The sequence below is a fragment of the Antechinus flavipes genome, chromosome 1 (genome assembly GCF_016432865.1).
Source record: "Antechinus flavipes isolate AdamAnt ecotype Samford, QLD, Australia chromosome 1, AdamAnt_v2, whole genome shotgun sequence".
Lineage (NCBI taxonomy): Eukaryota > Metazoa > Chordata > Mammalia > Dasyuromorphia > Dasyuridae > Antechinus > Antechinus flavipes.
This window is the reverse complement of record NC_067398.1, coordinates 655,350,618-655,372,026: the sequence shown is the minus strand read 5'-3', so window position 1 is coordinate 655,372,026 and position 21,409 is coordinate 655,350,618. Positions and strand designations below refer to the sequence as shown.

At 44.2% G+C, this 21,409-nt stretch overlaps 1 protein-coding gene and 1 long non-coding RNA gene across 8 annotated transcripts in view; both read right to left on the bottom strand.

Annotated features, from left to right (window-relative positions):
* Positions 1 to 21,409, bottom strand: part of NFIX (nuclear factor I X) — a 119,401-nt gene that overhangs the window by 53,190 nt on the left and 44,802 nt on the right. Inside the window, exon 3 of one of the 7 annotated variants that reach the window (XM_051971652.1) lies at positions 20,737 to 20,829. The exons of the other annotated variants lie outside the window; for them this stretch is intronic. Coding sequence (XP_051827612.1) covers positions 20,825 to 20,829 — 5 coding nt within the window. The 3' untranslated portion in view covers positions 20,737 to 20,824. Of the gene's footprint in view, positions 1 to 20,736; positions 20,830 to 21,409 lie in introns of those variants that run through there. 7 annotated transcript variants of the gene reach the window in all.
* LOC127544813 (uncharacterized) lies at positions 14,740 to 16,540 on the bottom strand. Its single transcript, XR_007949532.1, has 2 exons — positions 15,487 to 16,540; positions 14,740 to 14,946 (listed from the first exon to the last, which is right to left on the bottom strand). It is a non-coding gene; the product is annotated as an uncharacterized LOC127544813 (long non-coding RNA).

Below are 21,409 nucleotides of genomic sequence, written 5' to 3'. Positions count from 1 at the left end.
CTGCCCTCTTCCTAACCGACTACAGCCAGGCAGGGATGCTCTGGGAAGCAGCGCTGTCACACAGGCTTAGAGGCAGCGCGGGAGGGGCACTGGAAGTGGAGGAAGGGGACCTCGTTTGACCCCTCACTAGCTCTGTGACCTCTGACAAATCATTTAAGCTGTCTGGGCCTTAGTTACTTCAACTATAAAATGAGGGAACTTGAGAAACCAGGAACAGCTAATTATCCTAGAAGCAAGAGCATGGCTGTGGAGTCAGGAAAACCTGAATTTAAATTCTGCCGGTCTCTTCCTAGATGTGTGATCTCAGGCAAGTCATTGAATTGCTCTGTCTTAGTTTCCTCATCTATACTAGAGAGACTATAATAGTGCAAAGTCCCCAGGTCTATTGTGGAGATAAAATAAGAGCATTTCTGTAACATGCTTTGCAAACCTTTAAAGAGCTATATTTAAAAAAAAAAACTACTTTTACATGTATTTGGAAAAAGTTTCTTCATCTATACTAGAGAGATTATAATAGTGCAAAGCCCCCAGGTTTATTATGGGGATAAAATAAGATAATTTCTGTAACATACTTTGCAAACCTTTTAAGAGCTATATTTTTTAAAAAATAGAAAACTATCATTACATGTGTTTGGAAAAATAAAATACTATTGAGGAAAACAAAAAAACTGTAAAAGTTACTATTATTTTTATTGATTTTATTATCATTCCCAACTCTAAATCTTATCATGCACATTCCAGAAAACCAAGTCTTGGACTTTTTGCCCTTTTTGGAAAATGTTTTTCAGTAAGGATATAAAACCCTTTTGGGGAAGGAAATGGGAAAATGACCCATTCCAGTTATGGTATTTTATGAGCTCCCCAAGTCAGTCTCATTGACCCTTATGTGGTCCCCCTCAATCCATCATCACCCAAAAGAAAGCCCTGAGGACAGCTAGAGCATGTGGGGTTCCTCGAAGGCTGAATGTTCTTGGTGGGTGACAGGAAGGAAAAATGTGTGGATGTCATGTCACAGGGACATAGGGACTACCAGGCCAGAGGCCCAAGCCTCATGAAAGGAGTCAGGCTGGGCGGCAGGAGATCCTAGTGTAAGAAACATTTGAAGAATGTGGCTGGCAGCTGGCCAGTGGACCAGGACCACAAAGAGCCCTTTGTTTGTGTAGTGTGTCCGGGGATGGGGGGACAGAATATGGAGAGAGGGGCGGGAACTAAATGGAAAAGTGCCCCCTTAGTAGATGGGGGGGGGGGTGATAGGGGATGTCTGTCTTTTCTCCCGCTATATTCTCCCATGTCTAATTTCCCTAACAAAATAATGAACTTTCTTTCCTTCACTCTAGAAACTGCTTTCACTTCTAAAAGGCAGGTTTTGTGGAAATGGATGGATAGGAGATATCAGCTCTCCCCTCCCCAAAACTGTTCCTTCAGGCTGAACTGCTCTGCTGAAGTAGTAATGAACTTTTTTTTTTTTTTTTTAACAAAAGAAGCCTCTTCCCCATGTAATATGCAAGGTTTGCAAAGTGTGACACTGAAGTAGCTCACAGTTGCCCAGAAGTAACTCAAAGTATCCTTTCCCAGCTCCCTTTTGCCAGGGTGGGAGTGATAGGGATTGGGATAGGACAGCAGAGAGACATCATCACTTTACCCCCAACCAGGGAGACAGAGCACTGAGCAGGCTGTCCCAACTGGCCCTTGTCACCTCTGGACTGATCTCTATCGGAGGAGCCAGGGTAATCCCTGACCACCTGGTTCTCCCTATGTGCCCAGTTGTATCTCCTTCCCTGTAAAAGGAAAAAGAGAAGCCTTAGAAAGGATTTCCCTTCCCCCTTCTCAGCAGAGTCCCAGGGCCTCTCTGGCCTCTTCCTGGCATCTGGAAAAGTTTGGGAAATGAAAAAAAAAATGTTTGGAAACTTTGTTGCTCCCCAGCCCTGCCAGAGAGCCAAAGCCAGGAGGGGGAGGGAAGGAGAGGGAAAGTCAGGAGAGAAGCAAAGCACCCAGAATAGGAGGGAGGTATCCCAAGGTGCCCAGCTAGATAGCCTTCCCTGGAACCTGCCAACTCCACCACAGCCAACAGCAGGCCTGAAAACCACCCATCACACACATGCCTGTGGTTGCTTTTTCCCTGCTTCATTCAGTCCAGAACCCTCCCCGTACTGCCTTCTTTTGCTCATGGATACAAACTGTCAAGCAGATGTATGCCTCCCTGAACAAGCTGGGTTCTAACATGGGCAAGCAGGCAAACTGCAGGCCTAAAAGCAGGGCCTGGGGCTAGCGGGGACACGGCAAGCTCAGCTGCAGGGTGGAAGGGGGAGGCTTATCTCAAGAGCCAAAGCCTAAGAATAGAGAATGAAAGACACTTTGTAAGAAATGGCTTAGAATTGGGAGAGAGGGGATGGAACTGGACCTCCTACTAGCTAAGAGTCTCTGAGCAGGGAATATAGGGAAAATGAGACTGACAAGTTTATCGTCCAGGATCGGGGCATCCAGGCTCAGAGGGGGAACAGAACCCTGGGAGAAGGGAGGAGGAAGGTCTGAGGAGCTCTTCTCTCACTGTCCTCACTAGCCTCAAGGGAGTGTGTCCAGCATGAGTTTTATTCCTGGAGGTCTCAGGTCCTCTGCTATGGCTAATTTGAATTTGTTCACAGTTTGTTCTCCTGCTGGGGGGAACTGGTGTAGAATGAGAAAAGAACAGGGCCCCAGCTCTGAAGTGTAGAGAAACAAGTATCCAGATCTGGAGGGGGCCTCTGCTCTTCCCGAGGGATGGGCAAGGAATACTAGTTACTGGGCAAGTTATGTTTGGGGAAGGAACAAGGCGGCAAGATAGCAAAGGGGGAAAGGGAAAGAAGAGCTTTCCCCTAGCTCCAACTCTGAACTCAACATACATATAATTCGGCTCCCAAAAGAAGGGTAAATAAATCCATCACTTTCTTTGGATGGCCAAGGACTGCCCTGCCTGAAGGCAGAGAGAGTTGGTCTAGACACCATCTGGACTTCTTCACCAGGCCCAGAAGTCTAATAACCCAATCCCAACCCCAGCTTAATGTGGTTCAGCCTGCTAAGGTCTCTCTCCGAGAGAGAAGTAACCTTCAGTTGCCAATAGATACCCCTTACCAGAAGAACTAGCAGGGGAAACCTACTTTGTTAGCAACTAAAATTACACTGCTTATTTCTCTAAGATTTCAGCATACCAGGCCATCTGAAAAGACAGTGAGCACTTTCTCTAATGGTCCCAGAGGTTCCCTGCTCCAGTCAGTGGTCAGTGGCCCTGAGCCTGCTCAGCTGATATCCACTTATCCTTCAGGAGACCACTGAGGAGCTTGGAGAATTGCCCCTAACTCTAGATCTAAAAGGGACCTTGGCCACCATCTGGTTACAAGGCTCTGTGTAAGGAAAAGGAGCTGGTACTTTCTTGGTGTGACCTCAAAAGGACCGCCAAGTAAGAAATTCATGTTGACCTGTCAAGTTTCTTGTCTCACTTATTTCTAATATAGGAAAGGCAAAAGGAAGCCTCACCAACCCTCTTCCTTCAATCCTAGTAGCAATCAGAAAGGATATCTGGGCCCCAAGTTTCCACAGAGGTAGAAGACAAAAAAAAAAAAAAAAAAAAGTAAGGAGGAAGAACGTAATAAAAGACACTTGCAGAAATTGAGAGAAAACTTAAAAGTGAGACCAAAAAAACAAAACAATAGAATTTCAAAGAACCAGGGAGAGCTTATGCCATACTAGGAAGGGAAATTGTCAATGAATTACCTATCTACCCGGCTGAGAAGCTATCTGGGTTACTCTCCTTTCCAAGGACTCATCTGGAAAGCCTGTTTTGCCCGATTATTCCCACAAGCCCCGCAGGCTGGGCAGGCAAGTCAACTCTTCCCCTTGCAAGTGTTTGATCCCCTCCTCCTGATCCCCTTCCCCCACCTAGCATTCACACCTGCCAAGGCAGAGCTGGGTTTGTGTTTCTCTAACCCATGGGGCCTGTTGACACAGATTAGTATCTGCTGGTCAGAGGTCAAGAGGGAAGGATCTTGGGGTCAGGACCTGAACAACTGGAGCTGTAATGAGCCACGTGGGGAAGAGGCCCTGACTGAGGGAAAGGGAGGGGAGGAGAAGGGAGGGAAGGGGATGTATGGACCTACATCTCTGCCTGCATCCTCCACAGCTTTAAAGTTGTATGGACTTCCTAAAAACAGAGGCCGAGGGTCTGTACCCTTTTCCCCATTACCCCTGAATGTCTTGTTCTCTCTGCAGACCTTGGCCGGTGGTCTGAAAATAATAAATTTGCCTGTGGCTGACTTCCCAGATCCCCAGTACCTCAATGCACTATCCTAGCTAGTCCAGGAACTGGAAAAGGAAACCCGAGTCACGCTGAAGTTTCAGCCCTCAATAAAGCAGAGGAACTCCATTTATAGCTCACATTATAGAGAACTTTCAGGCTTGCAAAGTGGACCTGACAATTCTGTGAGGTAGGTAAAGGAAAGTTGGATATGTATACAAGAGCCACCGACCCCTCTCCCATCCAATGGAAAGCACTTACTGGGACCTTCCTCAATTCTGGTACAAAGGTATCTGCTGTTTGCTGGGCCAGGCAGCTGCACCTGAGCAGTGGGCACCTGCACCCCTCTCTCTGCTTCCCCAGGAGCCAAAGCAAGAATCACATCCGGCTGGCTCCTGTGCACAAAGAGATGGACTCTGCTTCCTCCCCCAGGTCTGGCATTGCTTCTGGACCTACCTGAGCACCCAGCTTGGCCTGAGTGCTCCTTCTTCTGGGACACCTGGCAGCAGGCAGTCTGGCTGACTCACTTGCAGTCCTCTGGCCTCTGGCAAGGCTGGTGTGAGGAGTTGGGCAGAGCCCCAAACACCTGGCAGTGCCGCCCTAGCCCCACCTCATGAGACTGGGTCCAGACCCAAGAGCTTCTCCTGCCTCACACTCCTGCTGCTGCTTCCTGCCTTTCTCCCACTCCTCCTGCCCTGAACCTTTCTCTTTGCTTCAGTCTGATTAAGATGAGGGCAGAAGTGTGAGGGCTGTGCCCACTGAGCCACGAGTTCCCTGAAGACCCCATTACTAATGACAATGAATTTGCCACCATGTTCTTTACTCAAGTGGCCTACAAGCTGCTCTTCCTCTGGGCTTCCTCCAATCCTGGAAGCTTATGTGTAGTTAGGTGATGAGCAGTGGAGCTGGTGAAGAGACTTTCTTCTCGATGGGTAAAACAGCACCTGAAGACAGACTCAAGCAAGGATGAGAAGGAGGGGGGATGAAAAAGAACATGATTGAAGTCTATGTAAATGTAAGTGACAGACATAGGGAGGCACACCCACACTTCTAAAGTCCAGTGAACACTAGAACTAAATTAGCTGAAGAAACAGACCATTTGAGACAAATAAAAAAGCATTCCTGCTTAACATGATAGCCCCTTAGAACTCACTTTCCTGACAGGTAGAGGAGGCTGAAAATAGAAACAGCTCCAAGAAAAGCTGGGATAAATTAATGGACGACAGAACCATCCATAATGGAGTAATGAAGAGAACTCTTCAGGGTTGTTTATGTATATCCTTAAATTTTGGAATCTAATCTCAGAAAAGAGAACATGTTCTTTCCAAATGCACTTTTTGATGTCCTGAAGGGACTACAGGCCACCCCTAGATGGACAATTCTACTGGGTTTAAGTCTGGATGACAGTCCCTGTCTCCTCCCAGAAGCCCTTGCCAAGGTCATCCATCCCCCAATTAGCAGGCTAAAGATGCTGGCCCTCCAAAAAGATCAGGGACAGCTGCTAGACCTCTGAGCCGCCATTCTAATTTAATTGCCCTCTTACTGGCCCTTTAAGAGCTAGCCCTGGTCTGCTTCTTAGCCCCCTCCTGTTTTGGGTTAAGAAGATAAAAATCTCTATTTGTGTGGGCAAGTTAAGCCAGTGGGTCCCAGGAGGAACAGATGAGAAAGGAGAAGGAAACCTCGGGAATTCACATAGAAACCATCATGAACACTACATGCCCGTGTTCACCAGTTTCTTTTTGTCTGTCTCACATGAGCTCAAACACACACACACACATACACATACACACATGCCAGTAAACACGCAAAACATGCTCCAAGTGTCACAAAGCCTTACATGAAAACACAAGTCCTACAACCCATTTGCAGAAAATTTACAAAACAAAAAAATCAACTCCCAATTTTGACAGGTATCTCTCCTCCCATCTTGTCAAAAGCAATCCTTCCTGAACAGGACTCTCAGTGATGAGCAGCACAAATCCCAGGAAGAAAAAAAAGGGGGGGGAGGGAAGAAAGGACAGCGAGAAAGGAAAGAGAGAGAGAGAGAGAGAGAGAGAGAGAGAGAGAGAGAGAGAGAGAGAAGAGAGAGAGAGAGAGAGAGAGAAGAGGAGAAGAGAAGAGAAGAGAGAGAGAGAGAGAAGAGAAGAGAAGAGAAGAGAAGAGAAGAGAAGAGAAGAGAAGAGAAGAGAAGAGAAGAGAAGAGAAGAGAGAAGGTAAAATTATAAGGTTGGAGCTGTCAAGGCAAAAAAAAAAGGAAAGAAAGCAATTGCACTTTAGGGTTTCTGTGTGAAATCCTGAATTCATAGTAGCTGAAAACCTTAGGCTTTGTCTGGAGTAAACACAAATTATAGGCACCTAAGGCCTGGGAGAGAAGGTAGAAACCACACATGGATTAAAATACATATTCTCAAACTCTCACAAGCATCCCACAATAAATGGTATAGTGGAAAACATGCTGATTCTGGGGCAAAGAGATACTGGGTTCAAATCCCATCTCTGGACCCTGAATGAAGCATTTAACTCCCTGAGGCCTCAGTTTCCTTATCTGTCAAAATGAGAATTGGGCTGTGTGGTCTCTGAGGTACCTTTTAGCTCTAAATTTATAATTCTAAGTATATTTAACATCACACTCCCAACCAAATACAAATATCCTGTAATACAGACACATAGAAGTCCCTTCCTCTCTTTACCACATCCCAAGGTACCCTCTATACTTATGCTCTTCCCTCTAAGGGCAACTGGATTGTATCAAAGCCAGAAACAAACCCCTGGAGTTGGGCTGGGGCTGGAGGGGACCAACACAGGTTCCATGTGGACCTTCCACCTAGCATATAGTGGATAAATACTTGTTGAAATTGAATGATAGAGACTTTGAATCCAGTCAGGACAACTGAGCAGAAGCCAGCTCTCCAGGAATTTTTCTTCTGTGTTCTCTGACCTGCCTCTGCTGTAGCATTAAGATGAGCAAAAACATAACTGAGAAAAGATGTCCAGTAGTCTTGGGGTGGACATGAATGTGTAAGATGGGAATTTCCCTATAGAGATCTATAGGGTTGTCTCCTGGGGGGTCTGGGGAATGACAGTGATACTCACAGACCCCTCTTTCTTTCTCTCCCTACCACAGTGGGTCCTCCAAATCTTCCCTTCCTTCAACTCCCCCCCCCATATCAGAGAGCCCTGTAATCCTGAGCACTATTGAGTGGGAAAGAAAGATTTGCTAGGGGCAGGAAAGAAACAGCTGAGAGAGAGGGAAAGCAGTAAGGGGCCCAAGGAGCTCAAAGATCAGACTAACTCTGTCTTCTAGGGTCAATCCCTGTGTTTAGCTGCAACTGCCAAAGGCTATAAGAGAGAATTTTTCTGGGAAGAGAGAACCCAGTCACACAGGAATACAAATGACTCCCATCATTCAGTCCGCTTACCTCAGTGACTATCTCTACCAGAAGCATTCAGAAAACCTACTTTATTGGGCATACACAGAGTGGGGAAGACCAAAGAACCTGTCGGTCTTCTTGTGCCCCTCTTTCCACTGCCCCCTGATACTTTCTTCTCCACCATTATCCATATCTAGAAAGTCATTCTTCCCATTCTTATTTAGCATAGGCACAGAACCCCCTTAAGGGGAACTGGCAGCTCCTGAATGAGCATTAGCCATATATAAGCATAAAACAAAATGAACCTCATGGGCATGGGCACTGGGCACTAAGCCTTTTTGCAAGTATGGACTCATAGGGTTCTGGACCACTCTTGCCCTGGGCTTCCCAATTCTCCCACTAGCTGACATCTTGTCCTGATCCTCCAGAAGACATGTCCTGACATCCCAGAAGCCCTTGGCCCAGTCTCCCCAGTTTTGAAAACAAACCCTTCAATCAGGAAAGAGTCCCATGTCTCTGCCCCCATTCCCTGTCCTGGCTCCACTCGGCTCAGCTCCCAGGAGGGGCTGTTGTCCCTGTGCCACATCAAAACACAAGGCTTTTAATAGCAGCTTCCCGTGGGGCCAGGCTCCCCCCCTCCTCAACCTCACTCAGCCCTACTCCTGACGGCAGAGACTCAGCGCCCTGTAATTACGGCAATTGTAATCTCTTTTACTAACAGGTAGATTAATAGCAAGGCAGGTTCACAAAGAACCCAAGAAGGAAACTGCTCAGCTGCTGAATAGGCTGGAGGGAACCTGACACATCACAGCAAGCACGATCACAGACACACACACACACACACACACACACACACACACACACAAAAATAATGGGAAGAAACTGAATTAGGATTAATCAAAACTGGATTCTAGTTTTGAGACTGCCCCTTTGAGACTGCTGTGTGACCTTAAGCCAATTGCCCCAAGTCTCCGGGGTTCAGATTCCTCTGAAATGAGGGGTTTAAGCTAAAATCTTTCCCAGGCCTTTTCTGGCTCCAGAATTCTATACTATAGATATATACATTAACACTTGCACACCTGCATATTGATCCAGACATTCTGCTGATGCTGAAAGTCCCCTGAATGAATTAAAGATTATATACATTGTTTATATGCATTGTAGATACAAAGTTCTATTTTTTTGTTGTTGAAAAGACAGGACTGACTAAGACCTAGGAAACATGGAGTGAACAGATAGATACACTATCTCAAGGTGCCCATACAGCCTCACCATACCCACTGGCATACCCTATTCTTGGAAGATGAAAAGGCAGAAAGTCTCCTGGGGAGCAGAGCTGAATCTGAAGTCAGGCAAAGGACCTGGGTGCAAACCTTGGTTCTGCCAATTATGTAGCACCTCTATGTCCTTGGACAAATTTCTCCAGGCTCAGTTTCCTGGTCTCTGAAATAGAGAAAGGTTGGACTTGAGCTCTTTGTAATGTTCTAGCTTTCCCTATTTCACACTAGCCCAGGACCACCCCACAGGCTACACACCTGGCTGAGGCCTACAAAGACTGGCACTGGATCTGGTTTCAATGAATTTGAACTTGAATCCCAGCTCTGATACTCTTTATTTTCCTTCTTTCTCTAAGATTCAGTTTCCTTATGTATATGGCCTGGATTCAATGATCTACTTTTCAGGGCTTATTACAGACAATTACTCCCTTAATATATTATATTCCAACCAAGTAGCTATTTTTCTTTTTCTTTCTTTTCTTTTCTTTTCTTTTTCTTTTTCTTTTTTTTTTTTTTTTTTTTTTTTTTTTTGCTGAGGCAATTGGGGTTAAATGACTTGTCCAGGGTCACAGAGCTAGGAAGTGTTAAGCGTCTGAGACCAGATTTGAACTCAGGTCCTCCTGACTTCAGGACTGGTGCTCTATCCACTGTATCACCTTGCTGCCCCAAATGGTTATTTTTCACACATGACATCCTATATGTCATCTTCTTGCCTTTGCTCAGGCTGTGCCTTATATCTAGAAGATACTCCCCTTCTACCTCCATCTCTTAGTTCCTTTCAGAGCTTTCCTTCAATGCCATCTCCTAAATGAGGCCATCTCCCACTCATTCTAGCAACCAGCACCTCCTGCAGAAAGCAACCTAGCATTTATTTTTCCATAGATCCCATATATCCCTATTGTCTTTTTCCATAAAATGTAAACTGGGGGCAGGGATGTTTCATTTTCTGTCTTTGCATCCCTAGCACAGAACCCAGGCACTTAGGGCTCAATAAATGTTTAATGATGACTGAGAGGAGGGCAATGAGAAATACCGGCTCTTTTAGGGACCAGGAACAAAGTTGGAGTTAACTCCAGCTATAATGGGCCAGAGAAGCTTAAGAAAATTAAGTGCCCCCATCACGGCAAGTTACTCTTAAGTGTGCAGTATCTGCCTATACACACAAACATATAACAGTGCTATTTCCCATACGCGACATGGGCATATATGCAAAGCAGCTAAGCCCACTTCTATTTAGCCACATGAGGTCTGGATACGTGGGGTCAAGGACTCTGGATTATTCCGTGTCCATGATGTCTACTCATGTCTAGGAGGGGAAAATGGAAGGGTCTGGATGCTGATGGATCTCTGTATTTATAATGACTGGCAGCCCAGAGAGAGGGGCTCTCCCTCCCTCCCTTCCCTAACCTCCCCCTGCCTGCCATGGGGAAAATATGTGTGGCGGGTGGCCCAGACTCCTAGTAGCAGACCAAGCAACCCAGCAAAGCCTCAGGTGTTGGTGGCAGCTGTTTCCCCATTAGCTCTCAGGGGGCATGTGCTGGCCGCCACTGTGGGCTCACACCTCCAGCAGCAGTGTTGGGGGGAAAGGCTGCCATGAAGAAGCCACAGCCGGCACCTGCTCATGCCAGACAGCTGTACCAGCCACTTCTGCAGCCGCAGGGCTCCCCCGACAGCCTTTGGCAAAGGGGGGCACTGCCATGCCTGGCACACTGTGGCCACAAGGCCCTCTTCTTCTCAGAAAGCTAACAAGGAAGGAGCAGGCTGTGAATGTTGAAGATCAGCCCTTAGCCTCCATCTCCACACAGGGTATTTATTATCTACTACCGGAATGTCTTTCTCAAATATGCATATGGCTTTGGAGTGGATGTATGCTGAATATCTGGTGGGTGTGGTTTTTACAGTGGGGGAAGGAATGTGTGGATCTGTGATTATCAAGGGATGTGTGTATAAATGAACAGAGGATAAATAAGAAAATGTATTTATCCTATGTCTGTTTATCAGGGGAGGGAGGATGTATCCATAGGAAGAGCATATCAATTATTTCCACAGTCTCATCCCCCAGTGAAGTACAGAGGTATGGGGATCACTGAATATATATGACTATAAGTATATCAACAGTGGATTAATATGCTGTTGTATACACATATATCTACGAGGGATATGTGTGTACATGTACATACATGTGTATGATGAGAGGAAATGAGACCTGGGTGTGTCTGTCACCAAACAGCCCCTCACAAAGCAACGAAGGCTACCAGACCCAAACATGAAAACATATGCCATCCCAAAAAATGTGTGGAAAAAAAAAAGTTAGGCAGAAATAATCCCTCCCCCCAGAAAGTATCACACTAAAGTAACAGAGACCGAAGCTGACCTTGGTCCATGTAATACAATCTTGACTATATGCTACATTTAATAAGGACAAGGTGGTTTTGGCCAGAACAGAAATACATTCTGAATAAATAGCTATCTTATTGTGCTCTAACGGGGTTGCACTGTGGCTCGGTGCCCATGCGGCCCTTGGTATGAAGCAGACTTAGAGACTGTGGTCAAGCCTCTCCTTTCATTGGGCCAAGTAGGATTGGAAAGGAAGGTGGACTATAAGAAGAAAGTAAGAAGTCAAATTAACAAAGTAAATAAGACAAAGAATTTGGTGATTTCTACTGTGAGGTAGAGAGAACAGGTGGAAGACTAAATGAAAAAAAAAAAAAATTAAAGGGCTTAACTAGATGGACTAAACAAAGATAGGAGCCTGTAGCAAAAGGTACAGGACTTGAAGAAGAGTGTGGGAGGCAACAAAAATGAGTTGGTTTAATTCTCCAAAGAAAAAGTCTCCAAGAGAGATTATGTATAACCTACACTTTAAAAAATTTTAAAGTCCTTAATAATTTATTTATCAATAACCAAATAAAGTAGACAAAACTGCTAGTGATGTCCAGCTAAAGGATCACAATAAATCTCAGGCTCCAAAAAAAAAAAGAGATTGTGAAAATACATGCCGTGTATGGTAACTAGATCAGAGCTTCTTGAAAGACATGACACCTCTTTTCTTCTCATCCTAAAACATTAGGATGAAAAAAAAAGGGAATTAATTTTTGTTAGCTTTTATTCTTTATTGTTATTCTTTTTTTTATGTTATATCATCTTAATACTAATGTATTCTTTCCCTTTCTCTTCCCCTCCCTTTGGGTCATCCCACATAACAAATAACATTTTTTTTTAAAGGAAGGAGGAGTCAGCACAACAAATCAATACATTAAGAAAGTCTAAAAACATATGCAATATGTAACACCTGTGGAACTCCCACTGTCAGGAAGGAGTAGACTGGAGTGTCGTTGAAGAGAAGGAACCATTTTCAGATTAACGGCAAACAATTCCAACGGAGCACAATACTGTCCTTGCCAATGTGTGCCAAAGGGTATCTACCAAGGAAGAATGATCTGGCAACAGAAAAAATCCTGTGTAGGGATGAGTTCAGCATTCTCATGGGATAGATCTGTAAAACACCGGGGAATGAGTGTGTGTGTGTGTGTGTGTACGTGTACATAGGAAGTCTTCAAGGGTAGCTCTCATTCAGGGAGCTCTAAACCAAGGTCTTCAGAGAAAGAGCCAAGAATCTGACTGTCCTCTCAATCCTCATCTCTCTGACACCACCCACGTTTTCTTTCATAGAAAAAAAATAACATTTAGGGAACTATTATTCCAATTTATTCCGGCAAAGAACCAAATAGCTTTTTCCTTATTGCCCACAATCCTCAGGGACTTCCCTCGTTTCAGCTTTCCTAATCCATCAAAATATTTCCTACTCAAATCAGGGGCTCAGCGTTTCCTACTTTTTTTTCCCCCATGTCTCAAGCTCCCTCACCTCTTATTTCTAAAAACAAAATAAGACCTTGAAACTTTCCAAACTGAGAAGGATTAGCTCCTTTCTACCTGAATCCGGTAACAACTTTCTTTTCCCAGAAAGAGTAAGCAATCTTGGCCTTATGGCCCCTACTGCAACCCCGGCCAAGGGAACCTTGGTGATGGAACCCCTAACACACGGAAGCCCTGGACAGCACTTGACAGCAGGTGGCAGATTAGCAGCTTCTGCTACGGGGAGAGGATATCTGTTGCTGTTTTTCCTGCAGGGAACAAGACATATAAAAGCCTTTCCATGCTGTGAGAAGCAAGAGCTGCTGGGATGGAAAGCCAACCTTATCCAAAGAAAGGGGTATCGAGCTGGCGAACTAATGCGCTTTGCCCGCTCTCTGAGAACAAGGTAGACCAAGGATGATCCTGACAAGCTCTTTGCATTTAAGAAGGTCCCCTGACAAGCCAGGCTAGTATTTGAGTTAATGAATTAATGAATCTCTGGGTTGCAAAATCTAATATTAGACAGCAAGTCTCAGTGCTGTCTTCCTTGGTCATTGCCCCACGTGGGACCAGGTCATTCCTGTCCAGCAGCATCACACTAACAAGACTAGCTGGAAGTAACTTAAAAGAAATGGCTGATTTTGAAACTGTGCCCAGAGATCCATAAGCCGGTTCTACTTTATAAACCATGACACTATAAATAAAATGTCTTGCCCCATCCCCTGGGCCCAGAGTCTCTCCCTTGGATACATCTCATGAGCTGGCTAATATCCCGAGGACTGTTGCTCCATTGAGCACTGGCCTTTTGTGTTTGAAGGTACAGCTGCTCTCTCCTTGGGACTGCTCTTGGCCTGGGCAGGCAGGGCCCTGCTGGAAATCCCCAATCCATGCTCACTAGTGGTACTACTCCACTAGAATAAAAACTGGGCTAAACACAGAAAATAAAAGACCTGTAGCTCTGCTGATCCCCTGGCTCCTGCCAATTTCTTAGTCAAGGCAGATCCCTGCATTGTCAACCTGAAGCTAGTCTTGAGAGCAGTGATCATTTCATCAGAGATGTCATGCTTCATATCTCAAGGTTCAGCATTCTGCCTCTGTACTTACAGATAAAAGCCTAAGGAAGCCCTGACACAGGGAAAACAAAATGTTTCTTATATTATAATGAAAAGTTTCTTGCATAAAATGTGAAATAATACCCAAAGATCTAAATCCTAGCTTCTTAAACTGTGGGTCACTGTAACTGATTGTGGGCATCATAAAATTATGATTTATTACTAGTAAATGTTTAATTTGTATACTTGTTTTATATATCTATTTACCTGGGAACAAGTAACAATTTCGTGAGCAAAAAGGGTCGAGTAAAAAAGTTTAAAAAGAGCTGATCTAAACTATTCAGATAATTTAGTTGATTTTTATTTTTAGGGGTGGGGAGAATGGGTGAAAGGAGAGGTAAATGGACCTTTGACTTCATCTACATGAACTTCCAGTGTGAAAACACTCTTCACTGATTTTAATCATCTACTTTTCTGTAACTTTATGGTCTTACAGTTACCTAGGGCCATTGAGAGGTCAAGTAACTTGTCCATATTGGGATTACAGAGTTAATATGTATCAGAAGATGAATTTGAATCCAGGTGGTCTTGACTCCAAGCCTAGCACTTTTGTCATTACGGCACAACCAAGTGCATAGATTTCTGGTAGACAAATGCAAAAATCACAAATCAGCCAATTAAACGGTATGGGGGGTGGTGATGGAGGGGAGAGGGCAAAATCCCAATTGCCACGTCAAGGAAGAGTTGAATTTGGATTTTTTTATGACAACTTGTTCCTGCTTCCTGCCCAGTCTGTGTCATGCCCTGAGCCAGATGGGCTAAAGGCCCTATTCTCTACATACTCCAATAAGTAGTGCCTTTCCTTAGTGGCCCAATAGGAAGAGATACTCCAAAAGACCAAAGAATTGGGGTTCAACTTTGATTTTGGTCCTTGGTGAATTATTGGGGAAAATAACAAGGAAAAAGATTCATCCAAGGGCAATAAACACCCTGTCCAAAGCCATTCTGTTGAGGTTCATCTTCAGTCCAGTCAAATTATAATTTGAAGTCTGTTTCTCCAGGGGATTCAATTCTTCTATTGAGCTGTTACAGTCCTTGTCTTCGAAGCATAGCTTTCTATGGATCTAGATATCAAAGCAAAGGGATGCTCATCTTTACTGACAGACTTGTTCCAGTGCTCTCTTCTTCCTCCTCAGGGCTAACTTTAATCCTTCCAACTGCTTGAGAAGTTTATATCCTCTCCTAGTCTCAGGAGATATTCATAGTTACCTATCATCTTACATGAATAATATTTCATACATTTGAAAAAATAATTGCTAATTTCCTCCACCTACTCTTCTATATGTTAAATTATCTTAATTATTTTCTTCTTTCTTTCTGGACCCAGTCTCCTAAGGCTTTTAGTTTTATTTCCTCCATTCTCTGGGAACACTACTTGAAGTCTATTCTACATCTTTCTTGCAGCTTAGAAACCAAAATGGGGTCAAGGACTTTAGAAGGGATCAGTTTAATTGGTGGGATTCCTTGTCTGAGAAAGGGGAACATAAAGACACAGGAAAGTGGGAAGAACAACGGGGGAAGAATGAGGAATTGTAACTGCCCAAGATCGCTGTCCTAACCCCAAGTAGAGAAGATACTATAGGACTTCTGTTCCCTCAACTTACAGACATTTGTGGAGGGGCTTCATCATTTCCTCATTTGGGTTTTTATCTATATCCCCCTTCTTCTAAAGTCTTCTCTTCGCTTTGTCCCCCTTGGGAGCACACGGTTGCTAAGGAAACCATGATGTCATAAGAGATAGGTGGGGCCAAATATTCTCACCCTCCCTTCCCCCCTCCGCCTCCAAACGCAGTAAGGAGCCTGTTGACGTCACTCTTCGGAAATTTATAGCCCAGCTAAGGGAAGTATTTACATGATGGTTATGATATGACCACATATCCAGTGTGAGGAAGGTGTCTATACATAGACACACACACACATATAATATCCCTACTGTCTGTATCTCCGGCTGAGCGTTATATAACGGACATTATGTAATAACGCCCATTATACAATAATTATACACTAATGGTGATATAATCTGCAGGAATAATAAGGGTATACTCCCAGAAGGCTACACCCGCCACAGTCTCTTGGAGATCGCCTCAGGGGAGCCTCTATAGTACGGGCCGCCCAGTCTACAAGAATCACCAGGTGTCTGTCCCCTCTCCCCTGGGAGGTTTTGATCCCCAGAGGGGACTATGTAGCCCCCCCTCCTCCTCCCGCCCCCCCAAGAGATTCTCTGCGGAGTACGGAGATTCTCTGCCTCACTCTTTCCGAGTTTCAGATTTCCACAGGCTGAAGCTCCAGTTCCCGACCCCGACCCCTGCGGGCGGCTCTCCCACAGCCCCACAGCTGGGCTGAAGCAGGAGCGCCATCCCCCGGCCCCACCCCCCTCTTTCCGTTAAGAGTTTTGCTGCCAAAAACAAAGAATTAGAATAAAATAAGCCCCAGAAGGCGAAGCCTTGCCGTTGCTTTGGACTGGGTTTGGAGAGGGAAATGGGAGAAGGAGGAGCCGTTTCAGTGACCCTGCAAATCCCTAGTGGGAACGAAAGGATGGAGGATGGGAGGTGGGGGGCGGGAGAGCGGGGGAGCCGGGGAGCGCAGGAGCGGGAGGGCAATTCCGACGCCTTGGGTGGAAGCAAGGCAGTCTTCCAGCCTTGGGAACAGCTCGGACCTTCCTGCTGCCCCAACCCTCCAGCCTCCTTCTATCAAGGGAAACCTTTGCCCTCCTGGGAAAGGTTGGGGAGCCCGGCTCTTCCGCCAGCTAAGCTGGAGCAACAAGAAACTGCCAAGCAGGCCACTTCTCGGCCAGCAATCCCGCCTCAGCCCCTGGGGAAGGCTGAAGGAGCACACTGATGCTCCCCGGCTGCCTCTGTGTGGGGCTGGGGAGCTGGCCAGGCCCGACACGCCACCGGGCTCCAGCGCCCTCTTGGCTCTGGGGCTGCCAGCTCGCCTAGGTCCCTCTAGCCTGCAGACCCGCCCAGGCTTTTCAGAATTCAGTATCCAAACCAGTCCCAGGGCAAGTCTAGCCGAAAAAGGCTGAAATTCCCGGGGGGTGGGAGGGGAAGAAAGGGGGAAAGGGTAGGTCCAGGCCCACCACAGGCAGGGTCCCAAACTTAAGTGCTCAATGTGTAGGCTAAAGTCTGAGATAAACAATCTGGGATGATCTTTAAGTACTCAGTGTATAGGCTAAGGTCTAAAATGACCAATCTGGGATGATCTTTCCCCGTCCCTTCCGGCTCTAAATCCTATGATTCTGTGATCCTACCTCCCCGCATAGCTCTGGATGAATGGCACAGGTAATGCCTAAAGGAAAAGAGCCTGGGATCTGCCCACTACTGCTACTGGTTATGGAGACTCATTCCTCTTCCTCAGCAAGTGACCCAGTACAGGACACTGACCACCACATACTAAACTACCTCTGCAAATCAGGAACTTCCTCACATCTGCTGGCAGGAGAACGTGGAGCTGAGAGAGAGGCATGTTATTCCAGCCTGCAAAAGGCTCCTTGGGGAAGGCTCCCCGGAGAGAGAAAGGGAGGGGAGAACCAAGTCAGACACCATAGGTCCCACTCATCCTTTGCCGATCCATTTCCTTGTTCCAGTAGGTCAAAAGGGAGTTTAAAATATAGTTAGAGTAAAAGATGGAAATTCATTTGACTTTAAATACCTCCATTTACTCGTAGAGACAACCCCCTGTTCCCAGAGCTCAAGTTCTATCAGGCAGCACATACATGGGGCCTGGTACCCTCTCCCTTTACACCTCCAGAGTCTCAAAATTAGATGAGAAGAGAAGGGACTTCAAGAAAAAGAACAATAGTGAACCAAGAAGGGAAAGACTCCAAAATGCAGTCTGGTCAACTAATATTCTTATTTATTTTCAAATTAAATTCCAAGCTCTCAGCACAATAACTTGGATTTAGTGCCAGCCAGTTCTTGCCACATGCCCCTTGATACTTCAGGTATTGGTATACTAAGAAGCTGGGGTTCTTGGACACTGAAGACCTCACCTGCATTTCCAAGTCTGGATCAAAACTCTCCCTCTGCCAAGAACTGGGTATGTTCCTATTCAACTGGGTCTGTCAGTGAAAAAAGGGTGAGATGAACATCACATAGTGTCTGTCTCTCTGTACACCCTGTGTGCTTGGCAGAGGGGGGAGCTCTAGAGCTGAGTGTTAATCCAGGTTAGGGAAGAGGGAGTGAGGGTGAAAGTAGACCCTTGCTTCCAATCTGAAATTCAACTTGGATTTGTCAGCAACAGACGCTTCCCATGTTGGGAGCCATCACAGCGGTCTTGTCTAGTGGCTTTTTTCAAGATGGTAGTACCAGAGAATTTTAATGTACTACTCCTAGTGATGCTAGTGGAAAAAGCCTGGGGCTTGTATCAGGAGACCAAGATTGTAATCCCAACTCTGCTATGAATTTGCTGGGTGATCTCAATTACTCTCTGCACCTCAATTTCTTCAATTCCACCTCCAGAGAGGAATAATACTTGCCCTGCCTACTTCACAGGACTAACCTGAGGAGAAAATAAGAGATATGAAAGCGGTTTCAAAAGGCTTCTCAACAACCTTCCCTCCCCCTGGTTTTCGTCACCCTACAACCGAAGAGGAAAGTTTCCTTCCCTTAAAAGAGAGCGCTATTTCTATTTACCATGCTCCAGTCTGTCCACACCAAATCATACGCGCCAAGAGTCTGTGGACTTATTCTATGACAAATTGAGAGATTATTTCTTATAAATTTAATAGTAATTTTAATTATTCATTTATAGTGTGAAATAATTTATAAACCTGGTAGTTAAAATCTACCCCAATTTTTACTTAACTAAAAAGAAATTTGGGTTTACCACCTTGCTATGGATGTAGCTGGGTCAGGATACCTAATTACGTACTAGAATGCTTCTGTTAATATGAACGCCCCTTGAGTGAAATATCCAAGAACTCGTTCAACATCTAAGGAATAAGCTGGAGTATTGGTTCTGGAACACTGGTTCTAATAATGTTAGTCCAACACTGTCAAGCCTGGAATTACCAAGACATCTTAAATGTCAAGGCCTAGAGTGATTTCCACCAGAAACCATATGATAAATTGAGTCGATTCAATGATGCTTAAGGCTAGGAAAAAAGGTGAAGCCTACTCAAAGCTCCTATTGAGATCAGGCCAATAAACGACATGTTACCACTTAGAAAAATACAATTCTTCTCTGACAAAAGCAACACAAAATTTCCAAAGGAAAAGCCTGGAAATATTTGGCTAAAAGAGTAAACTTCAACTCTCCCGCCAGTACAATAACAATGGACTTGTTTCTCAACAGCCTTTCCAACTCAGGTGATTACTTGTATAACTTTAAAGAAGCTAACCTCTTCAGACCTCAGTTTCTTCATCAATAAAAGGAAGGAGGGGTGGGACTGAACTAGATGGCCTCTAAAAAAAAATCTCTTCTGGTTCTTAATCCTATGATCTTGTAATCTTTCCTCATCTTGGTCATTTTAACGGATGTAAAGTATAATTTCAGAATTGTTTTAAAATAACTTCCTTATTAGCAACTAATGGCTTGCATGTCTTCTTTTCAGAACATTATTAATATCTTTTGACCACTTATCAGAATATAGGTCTTAGCCATACATTTATATCAGTTTCCTACAAATCTTGGCTATCAGATTTTTATCAGAGATATTTGATGTAAAGATTTTTCCCAGCCAAAGGTCTAATTACATTCACTTTGTTAATGCAAAAGCGTTTTAATTTTTGCAATCAAAATTGTTTGTCTTTTATAATCATCTTTATCCCTTGTTTATTTATGAATTCTCTCTCCCCGTCTAAAATTTTTGAAAGGTAACTCCTTTTGTTTTTGACTAATTTTTTAATGATCTGAGCTCTGGTATGTAGGTCACATCCATTTGAAGCTTTCTTCGGTATGAGATGTAAGATGTCTTTCTAAATTATTTTCTGCCATATTACTTTCCATTTTTCCCAAGCAGTTATTGTTGAAAAATATTTTCTTAAGGAGTTTGAGTTCTTCAATTTATTGAATAATTCTAAAATTTTATATCTTCCTAATCAAATTGTTAAAAATGACAAAAGGTGGAAATAAAATGATGTTCCATTAGTGGAGGTGAGAATTAGTACAAACATTATGGAAACCATTTTGGATATGCAAGAAAAATTACGGCTAATCCCATTCTAGGGCATTTGTCTAAAAGCTGATATTTATATAATATTTTAAAGTTTGGAAAGTATTTTACACATATTATTTATTTGAACCTCCTAACAACCTTGTGAGATATGTACTTTAGGTATTATTTACACCCATTTTACAAGGAAAGAAACCAAAGTTCATACGGGTTAAGTGAATTAACCATGGTCCTAAAGCTAATAAGTGTCCAAAGCAAAGGCCTTCCTATCTCCCAGGCCAGCAATTCTATCCATTACACCACAATGACTTTGCTACCACAAGAAGATCAATAATAAAAAAGAAATGTCCCGTATATAACAAAATATAACAACACTGTTATTTGTGGTTGCAAAACATAACAAAAACTGAAAACCAAGTAGGGGCCCATTAGTTAGGGATGGTTGAACAAACCATAGCATATGATTGTAATAAAATATTATAATTCTGTAAAGAATGACAAATATGAGAAATTCAGAGAAACATAGAAAGACTTCTATAAATTGATACAGAATGAGAAGAGTAGCACCAAAAGAACAATATACAAAACGATTCTAATAATATAAAGGAAAACAATGCTAAAACACTGTTGAACCCAGAGTAATTATAATAATGACCAGTCTTGGTCCCAGAGAAAAGAGGAGGAAACTTACCTCCCTCTTCTCGGTAGAGAGGTAGGAGACCATGCATGTACAGTTACAGTCAGACGCAGGTTCTTTGGTAGTTGGGTTTTGTTCAATTTTTTCTTTGTTATAAGGGAGGATTCAGTGGGGGGAGTACATTGGAAAATCATTCTAATGTTTAAAAAAAGCATAAATAACAGTTATTAATTAGAAAAATTAAATTAAATTAAAGCATTAAAAAAAAGAAGGAAAAAAAAGAAAACCCAGAGAATAGGCCACAGATTAGTGGAATGAGGTAAAGGCAGGTCCAGTAAAGCATCCCCCCCATGCTCCGAACATTCTCCCTGCTTACTGGAACCCCCTTCTTGCCTAGCTAACTCCAAAGCTCCAATGTCCTTAAGATGGCGACAGCGGCCTACAGGGCTGGGCATTTGTCATAATGATTTCCATGGTGCCCTCAGTGCCAAGAAAACTAGTCTTCAGAAATGCCAGCATCTAAATTTACCCATCTCTCAGCCCCCCAGCCTCCCCCTCCCATCTGCCAATGAGGCCCTGCTAAACCCCCTCCCCCCCACCAATATAGTCTCCCTGCTGTTGATGCCCATAGTGACCAATCCAAGAATTAAGGTCTTGTGATGTATGTATCTACATATCTGTCTGTATATCTTAATATATCTGTCTCTTATTTGTGTGTCAGGACATGTGCCTGGCTATGCTATAATGTTCATTGGGTATTCTCATTCAACCTTGC